The sequence below is a fragment of the Mirounga leonina genome, unplaced genomic scaffold (assembly GCF_011800145.1).
Source record: "Mirounga leonina isolate KUSES-001 unplaced genomic scaffold, KU_Mleo_1.0 Mir_347, whole genome shotgun sequence".
Classification (NCBI taxonomy): Eukaryota; Metazoa; Chordata; class Mammalia; order Carnivora; family Phocidae; genus Mirounga; species Mirounga leonina.
Window position 1 is genome coordinate 1,088,951 of NW_023270696.1, and position 27,388 is coordinate 1,116,338.

Genomic DNA, 27,388 nt, shown 5'->3' on the forward strand with positions numbered 1-27,388 from the left:
TTTAGATATTCAGAAGGGTAATAATATCCTTCTTTTCTCTTTTGTTATTTGAAGTGAAATGAAAGCATAACAATAGTAGCTCAGAGCACAATACATATTTGCTAAAATGAAGTCTGTAAGATATCAGGATTTGGAGAAAGGGCTTTGGATACCTGATGTGTAAGATCACTGTCAGACAAGAAGAAAGGAAGGGCAGTCACTAAGCTCAAATCTGATGAATGGTCCTGGATCCTTTATTTATTGTTATTATTGTTTTTGTGCTTGGCAGGAAAATGAGAATGGCAGTGGTTCTGAGGAACTGTGCTACTCCATCATTAGTCACAGACCTTATCGGAGGCCCTCCCTGAGCTCCAATGATGATGGTTATGAGAATATTGACTGTACCACAAAGAGAGTGAGGCCATTTAGAAATGGGTCAGAAACAGAATATGCCCTTGTCAAGATGACTTGTGTTACTAGGCCTTCTTCCTGTACCCTCGAGCATGATTATGAACTTGTGCTTCCCCACTAGAAATCTCATGATTCATCATCTTACACTAACAGAGATGATACAAAATAGTGACCTCCAGGAAAGTGTTTCTACATCTTTGGAACATGACAATTCTGTGGTTTGGGTTAAGCCATGTAAATTGACATAAAGGTATAGAGTATTCTACATCTTTTTGTTTGTAAGGCTTGAAGACATGGAGATGGTGGAACCTTCCTAGGCAATGGACATCCATAGATATATGACCTAATATCTGATTCCAACACTGCTCTCCAAATTTCAAATGCGAAAAATTTCTGCTCATAATTATCTATTTTACTTTTGAGGTGTAATCTACTCAATAAACTTTTAAAATATAAGACCAGTGACCCTTTGCTAACCTGATTTTTACTTAAGTTTTTATTTTTTCATGTATTAGAAATTCTTGTTGGTAAATTGTGGTAAGAGTTCCAAGAATCAATAGGTTTTGATATTGACCTTTCTGAGAGGGGAAGCTGAAAGTCATTAAAAAGGAAGAAATGTGTCAAGTTTAGTTACCCACTGCCTTTTTCTCCAATGGGAAATCAGAAGACTCTGTTCAAAGATCAGTAAAAAACAAAAATAAACAAACAAAAACCCAAAAGTAAACTTTGTGCGTATAGCTTTGTTCACAACATACTAGTTAGTTTAATCTATTACTAGTTACCTCTGCTGAGGGATTGTAAAGAGTGTTTGGTCTTAAAATTCAGGCATATTGGGAGTTCTGGGAAGATGCCAGAGTAGGAAGATCCTAAGATCACCTCACTCCACAAACACACTAAGATAATAGACACATTAGTGCAACTAACTCTGAAAAGGACCTGGAGACTGGCAGAACAGATTTTCCATAGTAATTATCTAGAAGAGGCCATATCAGAAAAGGTAGGAAAGGCAGATACTTTGGGAAACAAGTACCTGGCAAGACTAACCACAAACAAAAAGGACACCATAAGCATGGTGAAACAAGAAGATAAGACTTCCACACCAGGCACCCGAGGTATGGGGGACCTGCACTAAGATGAGTCCCCCTAATATTTGGCTTTGATAACAAGTGGGGCTTAAATTGGTGAGTTTCTACAATCAGTGGGCCTTAACTCCAGGTACTTTAAAAATCAGTGGGCTTAGCTCCAGGAGAGCTGGAGGGCAATAGAAAACTGAGTCTCCACCCTTAAAGAGATAGCATAAAAAAATAACCCTGCTGAGATACAGCATGGAATTAGCAGCTTGAAAAGTGCTTGGAATACACAAGAGGAGATTTATTTACTCATCTCAAGTAAATAAATACTTCTCCAAGAACAAAAAGACACCATTTTCTTTTTTTTATTTTTTATTTTTTATTTTTTTATTTGTGAGAGAGAGAATGAGAGACAGAGAGCATGAGAGGGAGGAGGGTCAGAGGGAGAAGCAGACTCCCCGCTGAGCAGGGAGCCCGATGCAGGACTCGATCCCGGGACTCCAGGATCATGACCTGAGCCGAAGGCAGTCGCTTAACCAACTGAGCCACCCAGGCGCCCCAAGGCACCATTTTCTAGATAGCAAGACATTTGTGGGGATTGGCAAGAATGGCCTCCACCTACCTTGCTAACACCATGCATCTCACCCACATGTTCTCCTCCAGATCCACCCCAATCAACCCACCGCACTCTGTTGGCCTCCCTCCAAAGTGACTACTGCCCCAAAACACCCTGATAGCAACCCCAACTGGGACCAGCACCATTTGGAAGTGACTCCTTCCCTGGGGAGAGGGGAAGATGATCACAGTGCACCAGCAGTCCAAGCAGCTGAATCTTATACCTGGCAGCACAGAGAGAACACACTGGTAATCAGTGCAGCTGCAGCTCTGGTGGGTAAACTGGGGCAGGCATCTAGTCTGTCTGGTCCCACCCACAAATGAAAGCTTTTCAGGGGACACTATAGGGAAGAGCACCCTGCAAGATGGTATGACTGCCGTCCCAATAGATGGACTGGGAGTAGGCATCTGGTCTGACGGCCAGATCAGCCCAGCAACAAAAGTCTCTTAGGGGGCCGCATAGTGAGAAGGCCCTGCAGTTCAGTGTGACTGTGGTCCCAGCAAATAGGCTGAGGCAGGCATCAGCTCTGACTACTGACATGGCAACTGCAAGCCCATGGTGGCTCCAGACAGGCCTATTAACAGCACAGGAACCCAGTCCTCCCTAGTGTGTCAGAACATTGCAGCCAACTGGACTGAAAATAAACATGGTTCAGCCACAAGAGTTGGGCACCTGCAACCTACACAGGAGACACACCTCAAGTGCTTGGTCTGGTGAGTAGGGGATATTGTACGACAGGGTGCCATAGGATCTCTTCTTCATAAGGCCACTATTTTCAAGATCTGGAACATAGCTGACTTTCCTAATACATAGAAACAAACAGAGTCAGACAAAATGAAGAAACAGAAGAATAGGTCTCAAATAAAACAACAGGGCAAAGCCACTGCAAAAGAGCAAAATGAAACAGGATATGCCTGATAAAGAATTCAAAGTAATGGTCATAAATGTACTCACTGGACTTGAGAAAAGAGTGGAAAATATCAGTGAGATCTTCAACAAAGATATAGGAAATATAAAAATGAACTAGAAATAAAGAACACGATAACTGAAATTTCAAAATAAATACACTAAAGGGAATCACTAAAACATTAGAGGAAGCAGAAGAGCAGATCAGTGATCTGGAAAACAGGGTAATGGAAAGTAATAAAGCTGAATAGCAAATAAAATAAGAATAATAAAAAATAAAAAATACATTAAGGGAACTAGGTGGCATCATCAAACCTAATAACATTGGCATTATAAGGATCCCAGAAAGAGAAGACAGAGAGATGGGGGCAAAAAATTTACTTGAATAAATAATAGCTGAAATTTTCCCTAACCTGGAGAAGGAAACAGATATCCACATTTAGGAGGCACAGAGAGCCCCCAACAAAATCAACTCAATGAGGTCCACACCAAGACACATAACAATTAAAATGGTAAAGAGTAGTGATAGAGGGATGCCTGGGTGGCTCAGTTGGTTAAGCGTCTGCTTTCAGCTCAGATCATGATCCCAGGGTGCTGGGATCAAGTCCTGCATAGGGCTCCCTGCCCAGCGGGGACCCTGCTTCTACCTCTGCCTCTGCCTGCCCCTCCTCCTGCTTGTGCACTCACTCTCTCTCTCTCTCTGACAAATAAAATAAAATCTTAAAAAAAAAGTAGTGATAGAGAACTTTAAAAGCAGCATAGAAAAGTTACAAACAAGGGAAAGCCCATAAGGTTATCAGCTGATCTTTTAACAAAAACTTTACAGCAAAAAGAGAGTAGCATGATAGGTTCAAAGCCCTCAAAGGAAAAAAAAAAAAGAATAAAAAAGAAGAACTTGCATCCAAGAATGTCCAGCAAGGTCATTATTCAGAGTAGGAAGGGATATAAAGTTCCCCAGACAAACAAAAGTTAAAGGGGTTTATCACCACTAAACCAGCATTACAAAAAACATTAATGTGGATTATTTGAGTGGAAAGAAAAGACCATAATCAGGAGTAAGAATATTATAAAAGGAAAACATTTAAAAGGTAATGCAAACATATAAAAAAAAAGTAGTAGACTAATGATTATAAAATCATGGTGGTTAAAGCACAAAGGCAGTAAAATCAATTATAAATACAAAAATCAGTCAAGGGATGCACAAAATAAAGAATGTAAACTATGAGATCATATTCATAAAACATGGGGAGGGGAGTAAAAATTTAGTGCTTTTAAAATGGGCTCAAACTTAAGTGACCGTCAACATAATATAGACTACTATATTCATGAGATGTTATATGTGAACCTAATGGTAAACACAAATAAAAAACCTATAACAGACACAAAAAATTTAAAGGATTCCAAGCATATCACTAAAGAAAGCAAAAATAAAGGACAGAGAAGAATTACAAAAACAACCATAAAACCAGAAATAAAATTACAATAAGTACATACCTATTGATAATTACTTTGAATCTAAGTGAACTAAATTTTATTTGCTATTCAGCTTTATTACTTTCCATTACCCTGTTTTCCAGATCACTGATCTGCTCTTCTGCTTCCTCTAATGTTTTAGTGATTCCCTTTAGTGTATTTATTTTGAAATTTCAGTTATCGTGTTCTTTATTTCTAGTTCATTTTTATATTTCCTATATCTTTGTTGAAGATCTCACTGATATTTTCCACTCTTTTCTCAAGTCCAGTGAGTACATTTATGACCATTACTTTGAATTCTTTATCAGGCATATCCTGTTTCATTTTGCTCTTTTGCAGTGGCTTTGCCCTGTTGTTTTATTTGAGACCTATTCTTCTGTTTCTTCATTTTGTCTGACTCTGTTTGTTTCTATGTATTAGGAAAGTCAGCTATGTTCCAGATCTTGAAAATGCTCCAGTCAAAAGGGTGTTTGGCAGAGACATGAACAACATGTCTCCAAAGAAGAAGTACAGATGGCCAACAGATGCATGAAAAGATGATCAATATCACTCATCATCAGGGAAATGTGAATTAAAACTACAATGAGATATTATCTCACATCTATCAGAATGGTTAACATACACACACACACACACACACACACACACAGGAAACAAGTGTTGGTGAGGATGTGGAGAAAAAGGAACGCTCGTGTATTGTTGGTGGGAATGCAAACTGGTGCAGCCAGTGTGAAAAACAGTATAGAGCTTCCTCAAATAATTAAAAATAGAATACCATATGATCCAGTAATTCCACTACTGGGTATTTACCCAAAGAATGCAAAAACACTAATTTGAAAAGATATGTGCACCCCTATGTTTATTACACATTATTTACAATAGCCAAATTATGTAAGCAGTCCTAGTGTCCATCAGTAAGTGAATGGATAAAGATGTGATATATATATATGTTAGAATATTACTCATCCATAAAAAAAGAACGAAATCTTGTAATTTGCAACTACATGGTTAGGTCTGGAAATTATAATACTTAATGAAGTAAGTTGGTCATCTTATTTGGATGCTGAAAACTTCAAATAACCCCTTGCTAAGTAGTATGATTAGACTGACGAAAATTTGTATCCTACAGGCATCCTTTTCCCTAAGTGATTCCTGATGAACTATACACTAGTGAACACATGTCTTAATTACTTCCTTGGGGTTCTTTGCCACAGTGACCTCAGCCAAGTAAACATACTATATTTCCCTCTTCTTTACCTCCTTATATTCTCATTTTAGAGACAAAGGAGAGTCTATTCCAAGAGTAGACTCATTTTCTCTTTGCTGGCGTCTGCTTTTTGACCTCAAGTAAACAACGTCAGTGACAATGCCCTTATTTCTCTTCATATGTATGTGTCCATATATCTCGTGACAAGAGGCTCTATGGAAAATAAAGCAATCACTTATTTATGGCTCTTTTATAATAAATACATAATTGAATAAAGTTTTATATTATTAATTAGATTTAAGGGAAGCTAATATGATTTTTTTTCCAGTATTTTACCAGATATATGTTTCTCTTATGTCAGTTAATTAAATGACTTATTTGCACATAGATCCAAAACTACCAATCTGTTAACTCTCTGTCATGGAGGATGTGCTAACTTGAAAACAATATTATTTGGATTTCATGTAAATATTTTAAATAATTTTGTCCTTTTCCAATACATGAATGTTATCATGTAGGCAAAATGTGTCATACAACACATTTATAGTTCAATTAAATTTTCAGAAAGCATAAACCAATTAAAAAATATTAGGAGGAGGGGGGCAAGATGGCGGAGGAGTAGGGGACCCTATTTCAACTGGTCCCAGGAATTGAGCTGGATATCTACCAGAACACTCTGAGCACCCACGAAACCAGCCTGAGATGTAAGAAGATCTGTATCTCTACAAACAGAATATCGCAGGCCGTTGGTTTTGAGGTACGAAGCAGAGAGCTGAGATTCTGCGGGCAGATATTGGAGGATAAACGGCAGGGGAGGGTGCTTGGACGTGGGGATCCTACACCACCGGTGAGTGACAGCGTCGCACGCTGTGGACGGGCACAGACTCGCAGACCGGTAGCGGTGGGGAAAGGACTTTAGGGCAGCCCCAGGGGTGGAAAACCAGATGGGCGGGGTCGCACGTACGCCAACCACAGACACCCGGACAGAAACCAGAGCAACGATCGCGCCCACGTGAACTGCAGCCTCTGAGATGGAAACCCAGTGCGCTGGGGTCTTGCCGGTGAACTGCAACCCCTGGGGTGAAAATTCCAAGCGGTGGAGTCGCGCGTGTGCACGCGAATTGGGAGCAGCTGGTGGTATTAGAAGCACAAAGGGCAGAGACGTGCCCCAACCTGGAGGAAGGACTGGGAGCACTGCGGAGGGGTGCACAACCCAGGTTGCTGCAGTTTGTAGCAGCACGGACAGAAACGGAGATAGTGTGGCCTGGAGAGCTCACTGAAGAACAGACTGAGGTCTCTCTGCTCTGAGGCAGAGGGTTGGAAATGGTCTCTTCTGCTCTGACTCGCGGAAGAGACACGGAAAGCCACCAGGGAAAGGCATCAGAGAACAAAAGCCCCAAAGACTGATTCCCGCTGAGCCCACCCCCACCACAGGAGGGAAGGGCAACTCCGCCCAAACAGGGTTGCCTGAGTAACAGCCCAGCAGGCCTCTCCCACAGAAGACATGCTGGAAAAACAAGAGGCCAGCAACCCTAACGTCCCAAGGAAACAGGTGCATCTTGCTTGGGTTCTGGTCAATAATTTGGACTCTATACATTCCCTCAAACACCCATCAACAGAATGACTAGGAGGAGGAGCCCCCAAAACAGAAAAGACTCAGAGATTATAACTTATGCTGCAGAATTACAAATGGATGTGGATATAACCAAGATGTCAGAGATGGAATTCAGGCTAGCAATTGTGCAGACAATGGCTAGAATGGAGAAATCAATTAATGGCAACAGAGTCTCTAAGGGCAGAAATAAAAGGCGAATTGGCAGAACTTAAAAATGCTATCAATGAGATCCAATCCAATCTAGATAATCTAACAGCTAGGGTAACTGAGACAGAAGAGAGAATAAGCGATCTGGAAGACAGTATAATAGATAAAAAGGGAAAAGAGGAGGCCAGGGGAAAACAACTCAGAATCCATGAAAATAGAATCAGAGAAATAAGTGACACCATGAGGTGTTCAAATGTCAGAATCATTGGAATCCAGAGGGAGTGGAGAGAGAGAGAGGGCTAGAAGATGTATTTGAGCAAATCGTAGTTGAGAACTTCCATAATCTGGGGAATGAAACAAACATTCGAATCCTAGAGGCAGGGAGGACCCCTCCTAAGATCAAGGAAAACAGGCCAACACCCCAGCATGTAATAGTAAAACTTGCAAATCTTAGAACCAAGGAAACCATCCTAAGGGCAGTTAGGGGGAAGAGATTCCTTACGTACAGAGGGAGGAATATCAGATAACGTAAGACCTATCCACAGAGACCTGGCAAGCCAGAAAGGCCTGGCAAAACATATTCAGGGTACTAAATGAGAAGAATATGCAGCCAAGAATACTTTATCCGGCAAGGCTTTCATTTAGAATGGATGGAGAGATGCAGAGCTTCCACGACCAGCAGAAGTTGAAAGAATATGTGACCACTAAGCCGGCCCTGCAAGAAATATTAAGGGGGGTTCTATAAAAGGAGAAAGACCCCAAGAGTGATCTACAACAGAAATTTACAGGGACAATCTATAAAAACAACGTCTTCACAGGCAACATGATGACAATTAATTCATATCTTTCAATAATCACTCTCAACGTGAATGGCCTAAATGCTCCCATAAAATGGCACAGGGTTGCAGATTGGATAAAAAGACAGGACCCATCCGTATGCTGTCTACAAGAGACTCATTTTGAACCTAAAGATACATCCAGACTGAAAGTGAAGGGATGGAGATCTATCTTCCATGCCAGCGGACCTCAAAAGAAAGCTGGGGTAGCAATTCTTATATCAGACAAATTAGATTTTAAACTAAAGTCTGTAATAAGAGACACAGAAGGACACTATATCATTCTTAAAGGGTCTATCCAACAAGAAGATCTAATAATTGTAAATACCTATGCCCCCAACATGGGAGCAGCCATCTACATAAGCCCACTGTTAACCAAAATAAAAGTCATATTGATAACAATATGTTAATTGTAGGAGACCTCAATACTCCACTCTCAGCAATGGACAAATGATCTAAGCAGAAAATCAACAAGGAAACAAGAGCTTTGAATGATACATTGGACCAGATGGACCTCAGAGGTATTTACAGAACATTCCACCCTAAAACAATAGAATACTCATTCTTCTCGAGTGCACATGGAACTTTCTCCAGAATAGACCACATACTGGATCACAAATCAGGTCTCAACTGATACGAAAAGATTGAGATTATTCCCTGCATATTCTCAGACCACAATGCTTTAAAACTGGAACACAATCATAAAAAAAATTGGCAGAAATTCAAACACTTGGAAGCTAAAGACCACTCTGCTCAAGAATGTTTGGGTCAACCAAGAAATCAAAGAAGAACTTAAACAATTCATGGAAATCAATGAGAATGAAAACACATCAATCCACAACCTATGGGATACTGCAAAAGTGGTCCTAAGGGGGAAATATATAGCCATCCGAGCCTCACTCAAAAAAATAGAAAAATCCCGAATTCACCAACTAACTCTACACCTTAAAGAACTAGAGAAAAAGCAACAAAAGATGCCTAAGCCACGCATTAGAAGAGAAATAATTAAACTGAGAGCAGAAATCAATGAATTAGAAAACAGAAACACAGTAGATCAGATCAACGAAACTAGAAGTTGGTTCTTTGAAAGAATTAATAAGATCGATAAACCACTGGCCACACTTACCCAAAAGAAGAGAGAAAGGACCCAAACTAATAAAATTATGAAAGAGAGGGGAGAGATCACGACTAACACCAAGGAAATACAAACAATTATTGAAAATTATTATCAACAACTATATGCCAATAAACTGAGCAATCTGCATGAAATGGAGGCCTTCCTGGAAACCTATAAGCTGCCAAGACCGAAACAGGAAGAAATTGACAACCTGAATAGGCCAATAACCAGTAACGAGATTGAAGCAGTGATCCAAAACCTCCCCAAAAACAAGAGTCCAGGGCCTGATGGATTCCCTGGGGAATTCTACCAAACATTCAAAGAAGAAATAATACCTATTCTACTGAAGCTGTTTCAAAAAATAGAAACAGAAGGAAAACTTCCAAACTCATTCTATGAGGCCAGCATTACCTTAATCCCCAAGCCAGGCAAAGACCCCATCAAAAAGGAGAATTTCAGACCGATATCCTTGATGAATATGGATTCCAAAATCCTCAACAAAATCCTAGCTAATAGGATCCAACAATACATTAAAAGGATCATCCACCACGTCCAAGTGGGATTTATCCCCGGGATGCAAGGATGGTTCAACATTCGCAAATCAATCAATGTGCTAGAACACATTAATAAGAGGAGGGAGAAGAACCATATGGTCCTCTCAATTGATGCAGAAAAAGCATTTGACAAAATACAACATCCTTTCCTGATTAAAACTCTCCAGAGTATAGGGATAGAGGGAATATTCCTCAAGCTCGTAAAATCCATCTATGAAAAACTTACAGCGAATATCTTCCTCAATTGGGAAAAGCTGAGAGCCTTTCCCTTAAGATCAGGAACACATCAAGGGTGCCCACTCTCACCACTGTTGTTGAACATAGTACTAGAAGTCCTAGCAACAGCAATCAGACAACAAAAAGAAATACAAGGTATTCAAATTGGCAAAGAAGAAGTCAAGCTCTCTCTTTTCGCAGACGAGATGATATTTTATGTGGAAAACCCAAAGACTCCACCCCAAAATTACTAGAACTCATCCAGCAATTCAGTAATGTGGCAGGATACAAAATCAATGCACAGAAATCAGTTGCTTTCTTATACACTAACAACGCAACTGTAGAAAGAGAAATTAAAGAAACGATTCCATTTACAATAGCACCGAAAACCATAAGATAACTCGGAATAAACCTAACCAAAGAGGTAAAGGACCTATACTCTAGGAACTACAAAACACTCATGAAAGAAATTGAAGAAGACACAAAAAGATGGCAAAATATTCCATGCTCATGGATCGGAAGAATAAACATTGTTAAAATGTCTATGCGACCCAGAGCAATCTATACCTTCAATGCCATCCCGATCAAAATTCCAATGATATTTTTCAAAGTGCTGGAACAAACAATCTTAAAATTTGTATGGAATCAGAAAAGACCCCAAATCGCCAAGGAAATGTTGAAAAAGAAAAACAAAGCAAAAAAAAAAAAAAAAGAAAAAGAAAAAGAAAAACAAAGCTGGGGGCATCACATTGCCCGGTTTCAAGCTATATTACAAAGCTGTGATCACCAAGATAACATGGTACTGGCACAAAAACAGACATACAGACCAATGGAACAGAATAGAGGACCCAGATATGGACCCTGAACTCTATGTTCAAATAATCTTTGACAAAGCAGGAAAAAACATGCAATGGAAAAAAGACAGTCTCTTCAATAAATGGTGCTGGGAAAATTGGACAGCCACATGCAGAAGAATGAAACTCGACCATTCTCTTAACACCATTCACAAAGATAAACTCAAAGTGGATGAAGGACCTCAATGTGAATCAGGAATCCATCCAAATCCTAGAGGAGAACATAGGCAGTAAACTCTTTGACATCGGCTACTGCAACTTCTTTCAAGATACATCTCCAAAAGCTAGTGAAACAAAAGCAAAAATGAACTTTTGGAACTTCATCAAGATAAAAACCTTCTGGACAGCAAAGGAAACAGTCAACAAAACAAAGAGGCAACCCACAGAATGGGAGAAGATCTTTGCAAATGACGCTACAGATAAAGGGCTGGTATCCAAGATCTATAAAGAACTTCTCAAGCTCAACACCCAAAAAACAAATAATAAGTCAAAAATTGGCAGAAGATACGAAAAGACACTTCTCTGAAGAAGACATACAAATGGCTAACAGACACATGAAAAAATGTTCATCATTAGCCATCAGGGAAATCCAAATCAAAACCACATTGAGATACCACCTTACACCAGTTAGAATGGCAAAAATGGCCAGGGAAAGAAACAACAAACATTGGAGAAGTTGTGGAGAAAGGGGAACCCTCTTACACTGTTAGTGGGAATGCAAGTTGGTACAGCCACTTTGGAAAACAGTGTGGAGGTGCCTCAAAATTTAAAAATAGAGCTACCCTATGACCCAGCAATTGCACTCCTGGGTATTTACCCCAAAGACACAGATGTAGTGAAAAGAAGGGCCATATGCACCCCAATATTCATAGCAGCAATGTCCGCAATAGCCAATCTGTGGAAAGAGCCGAGATGCTCTTCAACAGATGAATGGATAAAGAAGATGTGGTCCATATATACAATGGAATATTACTCAGCCATCAGAAAAGATGAATACCCAACTTTTACATCAACATGGATGGGACTGGAGGAGATTATGCTAAGTGAAATAAGTCGAGCAGAGAAAGTCAATTATAATGTGGTTTCACTTATTTGTGGAACATAAGGAATAGCATGGAGGACATTAGGAGAAGGAAGGGAAAAATGGGGGGGGGAATTGGAGGGAGAGATGAACCATGAGAGACTATGGATCTGAGAAACAAACAGGGTTCTAGAGGGGAGGGGGGTGGGGTGATGGGTTAGCCCAGTGATGGGTATGAAGGAGGGCACGTACTGCATGGAGCACTGAGTGTTATACGAAAACAATGGATCGTGGATCACTACATCAAAAACTAGTGATGTATTGTATGGTGACTAATATAACATAATAAAATTAAAAATTACAAAAAAAAAAAAGAAAAAAGAAGGAACCATCCACCCCCCCAAAAAATTAGGAAAGTAAAATATGGATTTTGTTCATTGTGAATATACCAACATAATTGATTTTATTTTACTTTATTTGTTTATTTATTATTTTTTATTTTTGGGGGTTCAATGTGGAACTGAGAATATTTCTTTTTAAAAATTTTTATTGTTGTGTTCATCACCATACCTTGCATCTTTAGTTTTTGATGTAGTGTTCCATGATTCATTGTTTGTCCATAACACCCAGTGCTCCATGCAGAATGTGCCCTCTTTAATACCCATCACCAGGCTAACCCATCGTCCCACCCCCCTCCCCTCTAGAACCCTCAGTTTGTTTTTCAGATTCCATCGTCTCTCATGGTTCGTCTCCCCCTCGGATTCCCCCCTTTCATTTTTCCCCTCCTGTTATCTTCGTCTTCTCTTTTTTTTTCTTAACATATATTGCATTATTTGTTTCAGAGGTACAGATCTGTGATTCAACAGTCTTGTACAATTCACAGCACTCACCATAGCACATACCCTCCCTAATGTCTATCACCCAGCCACCCAAAACCTCCCCCCTCCCCCCACTCCAGCAACCCTCAGTCTGTTTCCTGAGATTAAGAATTCCTCATATCAGTGAGGTTATATGATACATGTCTTTCTCTGACTTATTTCGCTCAGCATAACACCCTCCAGTTCCATCCACGTCATTGCACATGGCAAGATCTCATTCCTTTTGATGGCTGCATAATACTCCATTGTATATATATACCACCTCTTCTTTATCTATTCATCTGTTGATGGACATCTTGGCTCTTTCCAAGATGAATAGTTTGGCTATTGTGGACATTGCTGCTATAAACATCGGAGTGCACGTACCCCTTTGGATCGCTACATTTGTATCTTTGGGGTAAATACCCAGTAGTGCAATTGCTGGATTGTATGGTAGATCTATTTTCGACTTTTTGAGGAACCTCCATACTTTTTTCCAGAGTGGCTGCACCAGCTTGCATTCCCACCATCGGTGTAGGAGGGTTCCCCTTTCTCCACAATCCTGCCAACATCTGTCTTTCCTGACTTGTTAATTTGAGCCATTCTGACAGTGTGAGGTGATATCTCATTGAGATTTTCATTTGGGTTTCCCTGATGCCGAGCGATGCTGAGCACTTTTTCATGTGTCTCTTGGCCATTTGGATGTCTTCTTTGGAAAAATGTCTGTTCATGTCTTCTGCCCATTTCTTGATTGGATCATGTGTTCTTTGGGTGTTGAGTTTGATAAGTTCTTTATAGATTTTGGATACTAGCCCTTTATCTGATATGTCATTTGCAAATATCTTCTCCCATTCTGTCGGTTGTCTTTTGGTTTTGTTGACTGTTTCTTTTACTGTGCAAAAGCTTTTTATCTTGATGAAGTCTCAATAGTTCATTTTTGCCATTGCTTCCCTTGCCTTTGGCGATGTCTCTAGGAAGAAGTTGCTGTGGCTGAGGTCAAAGAGGTTGTTGCCTGTGTTCTCCTTTAGGATTTTGATAAACTCCTCTCTCACATTGAGGTCTTTCAACCATTTTGAGTCTATTTTTGTGTGTGGTGTAAGGAAATGGTCCAGTTTCATTCTTCTGCATGTGGCTGTCCAATGTTCCCAACACCATTTGTTGAAGAGACTCTCTTTTTTCCATTGGACATTCTTTCCTACTCGGTCGAAGATGAGTTGACCATAGAGTTGAGGGTCCATTTCTGGGCTCTCTATTCTGTTCCATTGATCTACGTGTCGGTTTTTGTGCCAATACCATACTGTCTTGATGTTGACAGCTTTGTAATAGAGCTGGAAGTCTGAAATTGTGATGCCGCCAGCTTTGCTTTTCTTTTTCAACATTCCTCTGGCTATTTGGGCTGTGTTCTAGTTCCATACAAATTTTAGGATAATTTGTTCCATTTCTTTGAAAAAAGTGGATGGTATTTTGATGGGGATTGCACTGAATGTGTAGACTGCTCTAGGTAGCATTGACATCTTCACAATATTTCTTCTTCTAATCCATGAGCATGGAATGTTTTTCCATTTCTTTGTGTCTTCCTCCATTTCTTTCATGAGTATTTTATAGTTTTCTGAGTACAGATCCTTTGCCTCTTTGGTTAGATTTATTCCTAGGTATTTTATGGTTTTGGGTGCAATTTTAAATAGGCTTGACTCCTTAATTTCTCTTTCTTCTGTCTTGTTGTTGGTATATGGGAATGCCACTGATTTCTGTGCATTGATTTTATATCCTGCCACTTGACTGAATTCCTGTATGCGTTCTAGCAGTTTTGGGGTGGAGTCCTTTGGGTTTTCCACATAAAGTATCATATCATCTGCAAAGAGTGAGAGTTTGACTTCTTCTTTGCCGATTCAGATGCCCTTTATTTCTTTTTGTCGTCTGATTGCTATGGCTAGGACTTCTACTACTATGTTGAAAATCAGTGGTGATAGTGGACATCCCTGCAGCGTTCCTGACCTTAGGGGGAAAGCTCTCAGTTTTTCCTCATTGAGAATGATATTCGCTGTGGGTTTTTCATAGATGTCTTTTATGATATTGAGGTATGTACCCTCTATGCCTACACTCTGAAGAGTTTTGATCAAGAAAGGATGCTGTACTTTGTCAAATGCTTTTTCTGCACCCATTGAGAGGATCATATGATTCTTGTTCTTTCTTTTTTAATGTATTGTATCACGTTGATTGATTTGTGGATGTTGAACCAAACTTGCAGCCCAGGGATAAATCCCACTTGCCGGCCAGGGAAAAATCCCACTTGGTTGTGGTGAATAATCCTTTTAAGGTACTGTTGCATCCTATTGGCTAGTATTTTGGTGAGAATTTTGCATCCATGTTCGTCAAGGATATTCTGTAATTCTCCTTTTTGATGGGGTCTTTGTCTGGTTTTGGGATCAAGGTAATGGTGGCCTCATAAAATGAGTTTGGAAGTTTTCCTTCCATTTCTATTTTTTGGAACAATTTCAGAAGAATACGTTTTTTTTTTTTTTTTTTAAGATTTTATTTATTCATTTGAGACACAGAGATACAGAGAGAGAGAGAAAGCATGAGCAGAGAGAGAGTCAGAGGGAGAGGGAGAAGCAGGCTCCTTGCTGAGGCAGGAGCCCGATGTGGGGCTCGATCCCAGGACCCTGGGATCATGACCTGAGCCGAAGGCAGATGCTTAACCATCTGAGCCACCAAGGCGCCCCTCAGAATAATAGGTATTAATTCTTCTTTAAATGTGTGGTAGAAGGCTTCCCCTGGGAAGCCATCTGACCCTGGGGTTTTGTTTGTTGGGAGATTTCTGATGACTGATTCAATTTCCTTAGTGTTTATAGGTCTGTTCTGGTTTTCCATTTCTTCCTGGTTCAGTTTTGGTAGTTGATACATCTCTAGGAATGTATCCATTTCTTCCAGGTTATCTAATTTGCTGGCATAGAGTTGCTCATAATATGTTCTTATAATTGTTTGTATTTCTTTGGTGTTGGTTGGGATCTCTCCTCTTTCATTCATGATTTTGTTGATTTGGGTCATTTCTGTTTTCTTTTTGATAAGTCTGGCCAGGAGTTTATCAATCTTGTTAATTCTTTCAAAGAACCAACTCCTAGTTTCATTGATCTGTTCTACTATTCTTTTGGTTTCTATTTCATTGATTTCTGCTCTGATCTTTATGATTTCTCTTCTCCTGCTGGGTTTAGGCTTTATTTGTTGTTCTTTCTCCAGCTCCTTTAGGTGTAGGGTTAGGTTGTGTACTTGAGACCTTTCTTGTTTCTTGAGAAAGGCTTGGATTGCTATATACTTTCCTCTTAGGACTGCCTTTGCTGCACCTGAAAGATTTTGAACAGTTGTGTTTTCATTTTCATTTGTTTCTATAATTTTTTTAAATTCTTCTTTAATTTCCTGGCTGACCCATTCATTCTTTAGTAGGATGCTCTTTAGCCTCCATGTATTTGAGTTCTTTCCAACTTCCCTCTTGTAATTGAGTTCTAGTTTCAAAGCACTGTGGTCTGAAAATAGGCATGGAATGATCCCAATCTTCTTGTACCAGTTGAGACCTGATTTATGACCTAGGATGTGTTCGATTCTGGAGAATGTTCCATGGGCACTAGAGAAGAATGTGTATTCTGTTGCTTTGGGATGGAATGTTCTGAATGTATCTGTGAAGTCCATTTGGTCCAGTGTGTCATTTAAAGTCTTTATTTCCTTGTTGATCTTTTGCTTAGATGATCTGTCCGTTTCAGTGAGGGGGGGTGTTAAAGTCCCCCACTGTTATTGTACTGTTGTCAATGTGTTTCTTTGCTTTTGTTATTAATTGCCTTATATAATTGGCTGCTCTCATGTCAGGGGCATAGATATCTACAATTTTTAGATCTTCTTGTTAGATAGACCCTTTAAGTAGGATATAGTGTTCTCCCTCATCTCTTATTATAGTCTTTGGTTTAAAATCTAATTTGTCTAATATAAGGATTGCCACTCCAGCTTTCTTTTGGTGTCCATTAGCATGGTAAATGGTTTTCCACCCCCTCACTTTCAATCTTGTGGTGTCTCTGGGTCTAAAATGAGTCTCTTGCAAACAGCATATCGGTGGGTCTTGTTTTTTAATCCAATCTGATAGCCTGTGTCTTTTCATTGGGGCATTTAGCCCATTTACATTCAGGGTAACTATTGCAAGATAGGAATTTAGTGCCATTGTATTGCCTGTAAGGTGACTGTTACTGCATATTGTCTGTGTTCCTTTCTGGTCTATGTTGCTTTTAGGGTCTCTCTTTGCTTAGAGGACCCCTTTCAAGATTTCTTGTAGGGCTGTTTTCCTGTTTGCAAATTCCTTCTGAATATATCCTGCCAGTCCTTTCTGGCCTGCCAGGTCTCTGTGGATAGGTCTCTTGCCAATCTAATGTTTCTACCATTGGTAGGTTACATATCTCTTCTCCTGAGCTGCTTTCAGGATTTTCTCTTTGTCTATGAGACTCATAAGTTTTACTATTAGATGTCGGGGTGTTGACCTATTTTTATTGATTTTGAGAGGGATTCTCTGTGCTTCCTAGATTTTCATGCCTGTTTCCTTCCCCAAATTAGGGAAGTTCTCTGCTCTAATTTGCTCCAATATACCTTCTGCCCCTCTCTCTCTTTCTTCTTCTTCTGGGATCCCAATTATTCTAATGTTGTTTCGTCTTATGGTATCATTTATTTCTCGAATTCTGCCCTCGTGATCCAGTAGTTGGTTATCTCTCTTTTTCTCAGCTTCTTTATTTTCCATCATTTGGTCTTCTATATCACTGATTCTCTCTTCTGCCTCATTTATCCTAGCAGTTAGCGCCCCCATTTTGGATTGCACCTCATTAATAGCCTTTTTGATTTTGACTTGGTTAGATTTTAGTTCTTTAATTTCCCCAGAAAGGGTGTCTTTAATAATGTCTATGCTTTTTTCAAGCCCAGCTAGTATCTTTAAAGTGATGATTCTGAACTCTAGATCTGACATTGTACTAATATCCTTATTGAGTAGGTCCCTGGCAGTCGGTACTGCCTCTTGTTCTTTTTGTTAAGGTGTTTTTTTCCGTCTTGCCATTTTGTCCAGAGTAGAATAGATGAATGAGAGAACAAAATGCTACCAGGGTAACAACATCCCCAGAAAATATACTCTAAACAAATTAGAAAAGACCTGAAGCTGGGGGGAAAGAAAAGGAAAGAGAGAAAAAAGAAAAAGAAAGAAAAACAAAAAGAAAAAGATAAAAGCAAACAGAAACAGAGAAAAACAAAAAAAACTGAATTTGATCAAATATGATTAGGCTTGTGCATAGCTCAGTGCCACACACTAGATTTTGGGTGTATTTTTGTCTGTTAGAAGAAAGTGCATCCTAAAATTTTAAAGAAAGAAAAACATATATGTACAAAAATAAGGGTTGATATGATGAAGGGATGGAATATGAGTGTAAAGATGAAAATTATAAAAAATTTTATAAAAGGAATTGATAAGAAGTTGTTTGAAAAAAGGATTTAAAAAAAGAGAAAAAATAAAGGGAGAGAATGTGATCAGGCAGGAGAGTAGAACAAAACCATACACTAGAGATTTAGGATATATTTTGATCTGTTAGAAGAAACTATCCCCAAAATTTTAGAGAGAACAAGTTATATATATATGCCAAAAATACAGGTAAGTACTATGAAGGGATAGAATATGACTCTAAAATGAAAAATAAAAAATGTTTTTTACAAAAGGGATTGATAAGATGTTGCTTGAAAAGGGGAAAAAGAAAAATTCCAAAAAAAAGTTAAAAAAAATTAACTTTGAAAGACTAAAGAATCATGGTAAAAAAGCCATGGATGCTATGTGCAATATTTCCCTAGTGCTGGAGTTTTGCTGTTCTCATTGATAGGTAAACTTGGTCTTGGCTGCGGTTCTTGCTGATCTTCTGGGGGAGGGGCCTGTTGCCATGGTTCCCAAATGTCTTTGCGTGTGGGGGAATTGCCCCACCCTTGCTGGGTCTGGGCTAAGTAATCTGCTGGGGTTTGCTCTCAGGAGCTTTTGTTCCCTGCAAGCTTTCCCTACAGCTTTGGAGGACGAGAGTGAAAATGGTGGCCTCCCAATCTCTGCCCTGGAGGATCTGAGAACTCCGGGCCCCACTCCCCAGTGCACCCCTAGAGAAAAGCAGTCAGTCACTCCTGTCTCCCCGGTCTCCGGCCACACTCCGTGCTCACCCGGCCTGTGACCATGCGTTTCTATCTCTGGCACCTGACCCCGGGTGGAGTCTCCAAACCCAGCAGATCCGTGCGGTGCACTCCCGCACCGCTCCTCCCAGGGGAGGAAGGAGAGTCTCCCTGGATCTGCCGCTTGTTGAGTCCCTGCTGGACGAGCAGTGGCCGGACTCCGCCAGATCACGGTTTATGGCAACCCCGAGCTGAGAGCCCGCACCTCAGCTCCGTCTCTGCAGCCGGCATCCCTGCTCCAATACCTGGGAGCTCTGCCACACTCAGTCACCCCTGGCCTTTCTATGACCCCAGGGTCCTGAGACCGCACTGTCCCACGAGGTTTCCACACCCCGCTTAGCCACTGGAGTGACGTCCCTCAGCGGAGCCGACTTCTAAAAGTTCCGATTTTGTGCTCCGTGGCTCTATCACTTGCCAGTAGCGGCGGACGGAGGCCCCCTCCCCCGCCGTCTATCCTCCCGAATGTCACCTCAGATTCACTTCTCCGCACGTCCTACCTCCAGAAATGGATTGCTTTTCTGTTCCCAACATAATCCATTTTAAAGTGGTCAAATGTACTTTCATTTCCCTGCCTATTCTATATTATGATCACGTTTAAGGAATTTCTTTGGCAATAAAGATCTGGCAGATGGAAACTTCCGACAAAGCTCCGAGCATGCTGGAAATATGTGAGGTCCTTAGCGACATTCAGAATGAAAATTTCTGTTCTCAATTTTCAAAATATGGGATATATATGCATATTTGAATCAGAGGTAAAAGAAAATGGGAGTAGTCAAGGTTCCAGACAATGTAAATATATAAAATAAACAAATGACAAAAATTCTAAGGAAGGCAGGAAGAAAATATTAATGTAGGCATTAGAGAGGGTTGAGGGTTTAAATTTTAAGTGGTTATTTATGGTTCAGAGAGGAATGTGCTTTCTTTGCATCTTTTAGTTTGGCACCCAGGAAAGATGATGATGGTATAGATTTCTATTCAGTCTCATATATGCAATGAAAAGTAATGGTTTTTCTAATACCAGCTCCTTTGGTTGACTTTTCTTGTTGGGCTTCTCTGAGCAGCCTCTGTTAGAGATGACCCTTTTTGTTATCATTGTGGTTTTCTACTTGCTGACTCTGCTTGGCAATATGGCCATCGTTATATTGGTTCATCTGGATCCCCGGCTCCACACCCCACTGTATTTTTTCCTCACCCACTTGTCTTTAATGGACCTCTGCTACACCACCAGCCCAGTCCCCCAGCTGCTGTTTAACCTGCAGGGCCCAGAAAAGATCATAAGCTATGGTGGCTGTGTTGGTCAGCTGTATGTGTTCTTGGCCATGGGTTCCACAGAATGCATTCTCCTTGCAGTCATGGCTGTGGACCACTATGTGGCAGTATGCCGGCCTTTGCAGTGTACCATTCTCATGCATCCATGCCTCTGTTGGCAATTGGCAGCCACCACCCGGCTGACTGGCTTGGCTAGCTCACTGGTACGGATTGTGCTCATCACACAGCTTCCCCTTTGTGGAAGGAACATCATAGACCATGTCTTCTGTGAAGTACCAGTTCTCCTCAAACTGGCTTGTGTGGATACCACATTTAATCAGATGGAACTCTTCCTGGTCAGTGCCCTTTTACTCCTGGTGCCTCTCACTCTCATTCTGATTTCCTACAGCTGCATTGGTCAGGCTGTGTGGAAGATCAAGTCCCATGAAGGTCACCAAAAGGCCCTAGGGACTTGCTCTTCCCATCTGGTGGTGGTGTTTCTCTTCTATGGCACTGCTATGGCCACTTATCTGCAACCCACGGCAGCCACCTTCCAGAACCAAGACAAGTTCATGGCCTTACTCTATGGAATTGTCACCCCAATTCTAAATCCCTTCATCTACACATTACGTGACAAAGACATGAAAGGGGCACTGAGGAAGATGATAGGGAAAGATTAAAGAAAAAGGAGTTTGAAGAGATGATGGAAACTGGAGAACTGCTTAATGCAAACAATTCATGAGATGCTTTTAATTCTGAAGAAATTGGTCAAGTTTATTTTATTTCTGAGTAGCCAAACTCCTGTGTCAGAATTCATTTAATCATGTTATTATATTTTTATAGCTTATTTACAAGGATTAGGTAAATGAGAAGTTTACCTACATCTATCTTCACTCTACCAATAACTAGCTACATAACAATGGTCAGCTCGTAATTTCTTTTATTGTCATTATTATTTTCAGTGGGTATAAAAATACCCATCTTATAGAGCTGAGAGTCTATTTTGAAGATGGAGTTAGACAAAGTAGTGTTTTATCACCTGAAAATATAAAACATAAGCAATTCGACATACAATTTTGGGGGATTACTTTTAGTTTTAGATAGTTTATTTAGAAGTATACAATCTCCAAGTTGGTAGGGACCTTAGAGGACATCTGGATTTATCTACTATACAAACTCCTGTCAAATACCTTTGAGTAGTAGTCATTCAAGTTTGTTTGAATATTCCCATAAAATCTGTTTTATCCCAACGTATATACTCCACAGTTTGAAATATATGCTCATTATGCTTTTTTTTTTTTCAATTAGATTAAACTGGAAATTTGCTTTTCTACTAATTCAATGTTATTGATTTGGTCTTTGGCCTGCAGAGCCAGAAAAAAAAATGTTCCTTGAAAATATAATCTTCCCTTTACCTAAACATTTTCAACATATGGAATAGACCACAAGTCTTCCTTAATTTACAATGGGATTACACCCCAATAAATCTATCATAAACTGAAAATATTTTAAGTAAAAAATGCACTTCATACATTTGACCTATTGGACACTATTGGACATCACTGCTTAGCCTAACGTACCTCAAGCACCCTCAGAACACTTACAATAACCTACAATTGGGCAAAATCATCTAACACAAAGCCCATTTTATAATAAAGTGTTACATGTGTCATGTAGTTTATTTAATACTACACTGAAAGTGAAATGCTTGTATGGGTACAGAATGGTTGTGATTGTATCAGTGCTTTACCCTTGTGATCATGTGGCTGACTGTGGGCTATGCCTTGGCTTTGCTGTTGCCCCTCATCATGAGACTACATGTTGTTATCCTGACAAAATATCAAAATTTAAAATTTGAAGTATGATTTCTATGAATCACTCTTGCGCCATTGTAAATTCAAGAATTTGTAAGTCAAATCATTGTAAGTCTGGATTGTCTGTTCATGGTGTACAATTTCTTTGAATGCATAATTATTTAAACTATTTCTTTGGTACCATGATGCCAACTTTTCTCACAATCCTGGCATTTATTTTTTAAATTTAATTAAAAATTTTGCAAAAATCTGTTTCAACAAATCAACTTTGTTGATTAAGTTGATGTATATGGACATAGTAAGGTGGGCTGAATTTGTATTTTACATCCCATGAATATATTTTGCTAAAAGCCAACCTGACTTAAAAAGTGGGAGGTTACTTTCTAGTTAATTCCTATAGGCATTCCTCTCTGTCTTTGTAGAAAGGAAAATAGCTATAATATCACTGACAGGCAATAGGCTGCCACATGCACTAAGAATAAGCAGTAGCCATTATGAATTACATCTCTACTCCACAGGAGTAGTACTTTCAGGACTGTTCATATCTCTGAAGACTTCACATGTTACTGAAGTCCTTCTGTCACTTCCCCACCAAGTATTCTTTTAGTGTATAGAAACCATTATATTATGTCCCTGTAAAATACACAATAAAGCAAGAAAAAAGACAAAGTTTTCTCCTTCTGCTTGGCTACCTCAACCAGAAACATACGAGACATCTGTGAATCCTCTCTTCTCTCACTTTCCATATCCAATCAACCATTATATCCATGGATATGTCTCCTTAGTGCTCTTCATATTAGTTTACTATCATTTGTAGTCTAACTTAAAAGAGAGTTTCACTTAAAAAAAAAAAAAGAGAGTGTCATTTGCTTACAATAGGCTGTATGAATACTTGTTGAATAATTGAATCAAATAAATAATGATTAGCTTTGATAAATTGATTAGGTAACAATGCTATATTAAACATAAATAAACATTTATGTAACAATGCTGCCTTAAACACATTCCTTGTATACCAGCAATAACAAGTTAAGGGTAAAACTCAGTTAATTATTTCATAATTTTGAATTGTGTATTAACCATGTTTTTCCTTATCTTATATTGACCTGGGCCATTAGTAGAGAGCAGAATGGCAGGCAATTTTTTTTTTTTTAAGTCTTAAAAGTAATGTGTTCAAGTTTTTTCCACTAAGTATATTATTAAAAGTTGGTTTTGGAATATATTTCTTAATAGATACAAGAATTTCCATTTCATTTCTGGTTTTCTGAGATTTAAAAAAAATCACAAGTTGCCGTTGAACTCTACCAGATGCTTTTTTCCCCTGTATTTACTTTAAAAATTATGTGAAATTTTTCTTTTAGGCTATTATTCTAATGAACTGTATTCTTATATTTACTGTGATTGACTCATCTTTGCAAAACTTGTATAAACTCTATTTGATAATAATTTAAAAACGTTTACTTGGATTTAATAAATATTTCATTTATGTATTTTCAGTCAATTGTTAATAAGTGCCCATAATTTTTTTAAACTAATACTTTTCTAGAAATATAATTCTGATGATCAGTTAAGAATACCATAGAACACTCTACTTCTGAAGACAATTAAAATGAGAGAAAGAGATTACAATGGGGGTTTACAGGCAATGCAAAACTGACAGTATTGAGAGGAACTTATCCCCAGAGGAAGTTGCATTTAATATAAAACCTATATAGGACAGTGGAGTGAGTTTTGGTGCAAGGAAGAGGAACTCTGTGCAGTTACAGTTTAAATGTTAGATGGGCTAAGTTTCTTAGGCAAAAAGTAGTCTAGTAGGTTGGTGGCTCAATGATACCATTAGAAATCATTTAAGTATGGGGGGAAGAGGGACTTTACATATAAGAGAAATCATCCTGGATGGTTTAGATAAAAGGACTCTAATGTCTGATGAAGGTATACCTACCATTTTGAGTGGGAATCTGGGAATACAGAAGGGATGGTGGGGCACCAAGAAATTAGCCTCAGGGGGAAGCATGTTCCCCATTGTCTGAAAGACAAATGGAAGGAGAAAGCGTCATCCATGTAGAGGGTGATTGAGAACTGTGGATGGAGCTGCTTTGAGCATGCTATAGGGATGTTGCTACTCTCAGAGATGTATTTATTTATTTTTATTTATTATTTATTTATTATTATTTTTTGGGTTCCTGACCTGGCTGACCTAGCCCTGGGGGGACCTACTCTAGGCCCTCAGCTCCTCAGCTCCTACCATGCTTGTTGCCCTCCCTGCTCTGCCTGTTGGACCAGGACTCTGTTTCTCCAGTATCTAGAGACTTGTCTCCACACTTGTGCATAATTTCACTGGTATTTGAATTGTGTTCCAAGAATGCAATTTTTGTCCTTTAGATGCTTAGAGCTCCCTTAGGTGTCTACTCCTGGCTGAGACACAGTATAATTAAATAATGGCATGAGGGGCTATATTATCTTCTTGATTTAATCCCAGTGATTTACTTGTCTTTTCATTAGTTCAGATTCAAAGTCCTTTGTTAAACACAAGGTAGTTCGTATACTAACCACTTTGTTTGTATATATAATTTTTCTATATTATTTATTATTGATTTTCCATATTATTATTAATATCATTAATGTATGTTAACATTTAAATACTTATACTTCCATCAGAGAAGAAATTGTTTAACAGATTTTAAATAAAAAATGTTCTATTGACTATATGTTATATATATTTATTACATATTAAATAAAATATGTATATTTGATTTATATATAACACATATATTTGATTGGAAATCTATATATTAATAAGGTCATTTTCACTTAAAACTTTTTTTTTAAATTTTATTATGTTCTGTTAGTCACCATACAATACATCATTGGTTTTTGATGTGGTGATCCACGATCCATTGTTTTCGTATAACACCCAGTGCTCCATGAAGTGCATGCCCCCTTAATACCCATCACTGGGCTAACCAATCCCCTCACCCCCATTCACCTCTAAAACCCTGTTTGTTTCTCAGAGTCCATAGTCTCTCATGCTTCATCTCTCCCTCCAATCCCCCCCCCATTTTTCCCTTCCTTCTCCTAATGTCCTCCATGCTATTCCTTCTGTTCCACAAATAAGTGAAACCATATGATAACTGACTTTCTCTGCACGACTTATTTCACTTAGCATAATCTCCTCCAGTCCCATCCATGTTGATGTAAAAGTTGGGTATTCATCTTTTCTGATGGCTGAGTAATGTTCCATTGTATATATGGACAACATCTTCTTTATCCATTCATCTGTTGAAGGGCATCTTGGCTCTTTCCACAGTTTGGCTATTGTGGACATTGCTGCTATGAATATTGGGGTGCATATGGCCCTTCTTTTCACTACATCTGTGTCTTTGGGGTAAATACCCAGGAGTGCAATTTCTGGGTCATAGGGTAGCTCTATTTTTAAATTTTTGAGGCACCTCCACACTGTTTTCCAAAGTGGCTGTACCAACTTGCATTCCCTCCAACAGTGTAAGAGGGTTCCCCTTTCTCCACAACCTCTCCAACATTTGTTGTTTCTTTCCCTGTCCATTTTTGCCATTCTAACTGGTGTAAGGTGGTATCTCAATGTGGTTTTGATTTGGATTTCCCTGATGGCTAATGATGATGAACATGCTTTCATGTGTCTGTTAGCCATTTGTATGTCTTCTTCAGGGAAGTGTCTGTTCATCTCTTCTGCCCACTTTTTGACTTATTTGTTTTTTGGGTGTTGAGCTTGAGAAGTTCTTTATAGATTTTGGATACCAGCCCTTTATCTGTAGGGTCATTTGCAAATATCTTCTCCCATTCTGTGGGTTGCCTCTTTGTTTTGTTGACTGTTTCCTTTGCTGTGCAGAAGCTTTTTATCTTGATGAAGTTCCAAAAGTTCATTTTTGCTTTTGTTTCACTAGCTTTTGGAGATGTATCTTGAAAGAAGTTGATGTAGCCGATGTCAAAGAGGTTACTGCCTATGTTCTCCTCTAGGATTTTGATGGATTCCTGTCTCACATTGAGGTCTTTCATCCACTTTGAGTTTATCTTTGTGAATGGTGTTAAGAGAATGGTCGAGTTTCATTCTTCTGCATGTGGCTGTCCAATTTTCCCAGCACCATTTATTGAAGAGACTGTCTTTTTTCCATTGCATGTTTTTTCCTGCTTTGTCAAAGATTATTTGACCATAGAGTTGAGGGTCTATATCTGGGCTCTCTATTCTGTTCCATTGGTCTATATGTCTGTTTTTGTGCCAGTACCATGCTGTCTTGGTGATCACAGCTTTGTAATATAGCTTGAAATCGGGCAACGTGATGCCCCCAGCTTTGTGTTTCTTTTTCAACATTTCCTTGGCGATCCGGGGTCTTTTCTGATTCCATACAAATTTTAGGATTGTTGGTTCCAGCACTTTGAAAAATATCATTGGAATTTTGATTGGGACGGCATTAAAAGTATAGATTGCTCTGGGTAGCATAGATATTTTAACATTGTTTATTCTTCCGATCCATGAGCATGGAATATTTTTCCATCTTTTTGTGTCTTCTTCAATTTCTTTCATGAGTGTTCTGTAGTTCCTAGAGTATAGATCCTTTACCTCTTTGGTTAGGTTTATTCTGAGGTATCTTATGGTTTTTGGTGCTATTGTAAATGGAATCGTTTCTCTAATTTCTCTTTCTACAGCTGCATTGTTAGTGTATAAGAAAGCAACTGATTGCTGTGCATTGATTTTGTATCCTGCCATATTACTGAATTGCTGTATGAGTTCTAGTAATTTGGGGTGGAGTCTTTTGGGTGGATGATCCTTTTAATGTATTGTTGGATCCTATTAGCTAGGATTTTGTTGAGGATTTTGGAATCCATATTCATCAGGGATATCAGTCTGAAATTCTCCTTTTTGATGGGGTCTTTGCCTGGCTTGGGGATTAAGGTAATGCTGGCCTCATAGAATGAGTTTGGAAGTTTTCCTTCTGTTTCTATTTTTTGAAACAGCTTCAGTAGAATAGGTATTATTTCTTCTTTGAATGTTTGGTAGAATTCCCCAGGGAATCCATCAGGCCCTGGACTCTTGTTTTTTGGAAGGTTTTGGATCACTGCTTCAATCTCGTTACTGGTTATTGGCCTATTCAGGTTGTCAATTTCTTCCTGTTTCAGGCTTGGCAGCTTATAGGTTTCAGGAAGGCCTCCATTTCATCCAGATTGCTCAGTTTATTGGCATATAGTTGTTGATA

The 27,388-nt window shown here is 39.2% G+C and overlaps 2 protein-coding genes across 2 annotated transcripts in view; both read left to right on the forward strand.

The window, feature by feature from the left end:
- Positions 1-784, forward strand: part of GCSAML (germinal center associated signaling and motility like) — a 70,890-nt gene extending 70,106 nt beyond the window's left edge. Inside the window, exon 5 of the mRNA XM_035029905.1 lies at positions 269-784. Coding sequence (XP_034885796.1) covers positions 269-511 — 243 coding nt within the window. The 3' untranslated portion in view covers positions 512-784. The remainder of the gene's footprint in view (positions 1-268) is intronic.
- A 19,351-nt stretch (positions 785-20,135) lies between these two features.
- LOC118026866 (putative olfactory receptor 2B8) lies at positions 20,136-21,079 on the forward strand (the record flags this gene model as incomplete). Its single annotated transcript, XM_035029906.1, has 1 exon — positions 20,136-21,079. A coding segment is annotated over one exon (891 nt), but the record flags the coding sequence as incomplete, so codon positions are not given.
- Between the last annotated feature and the right edge of the window lie 6,309 nt (positions 21,080-27,388).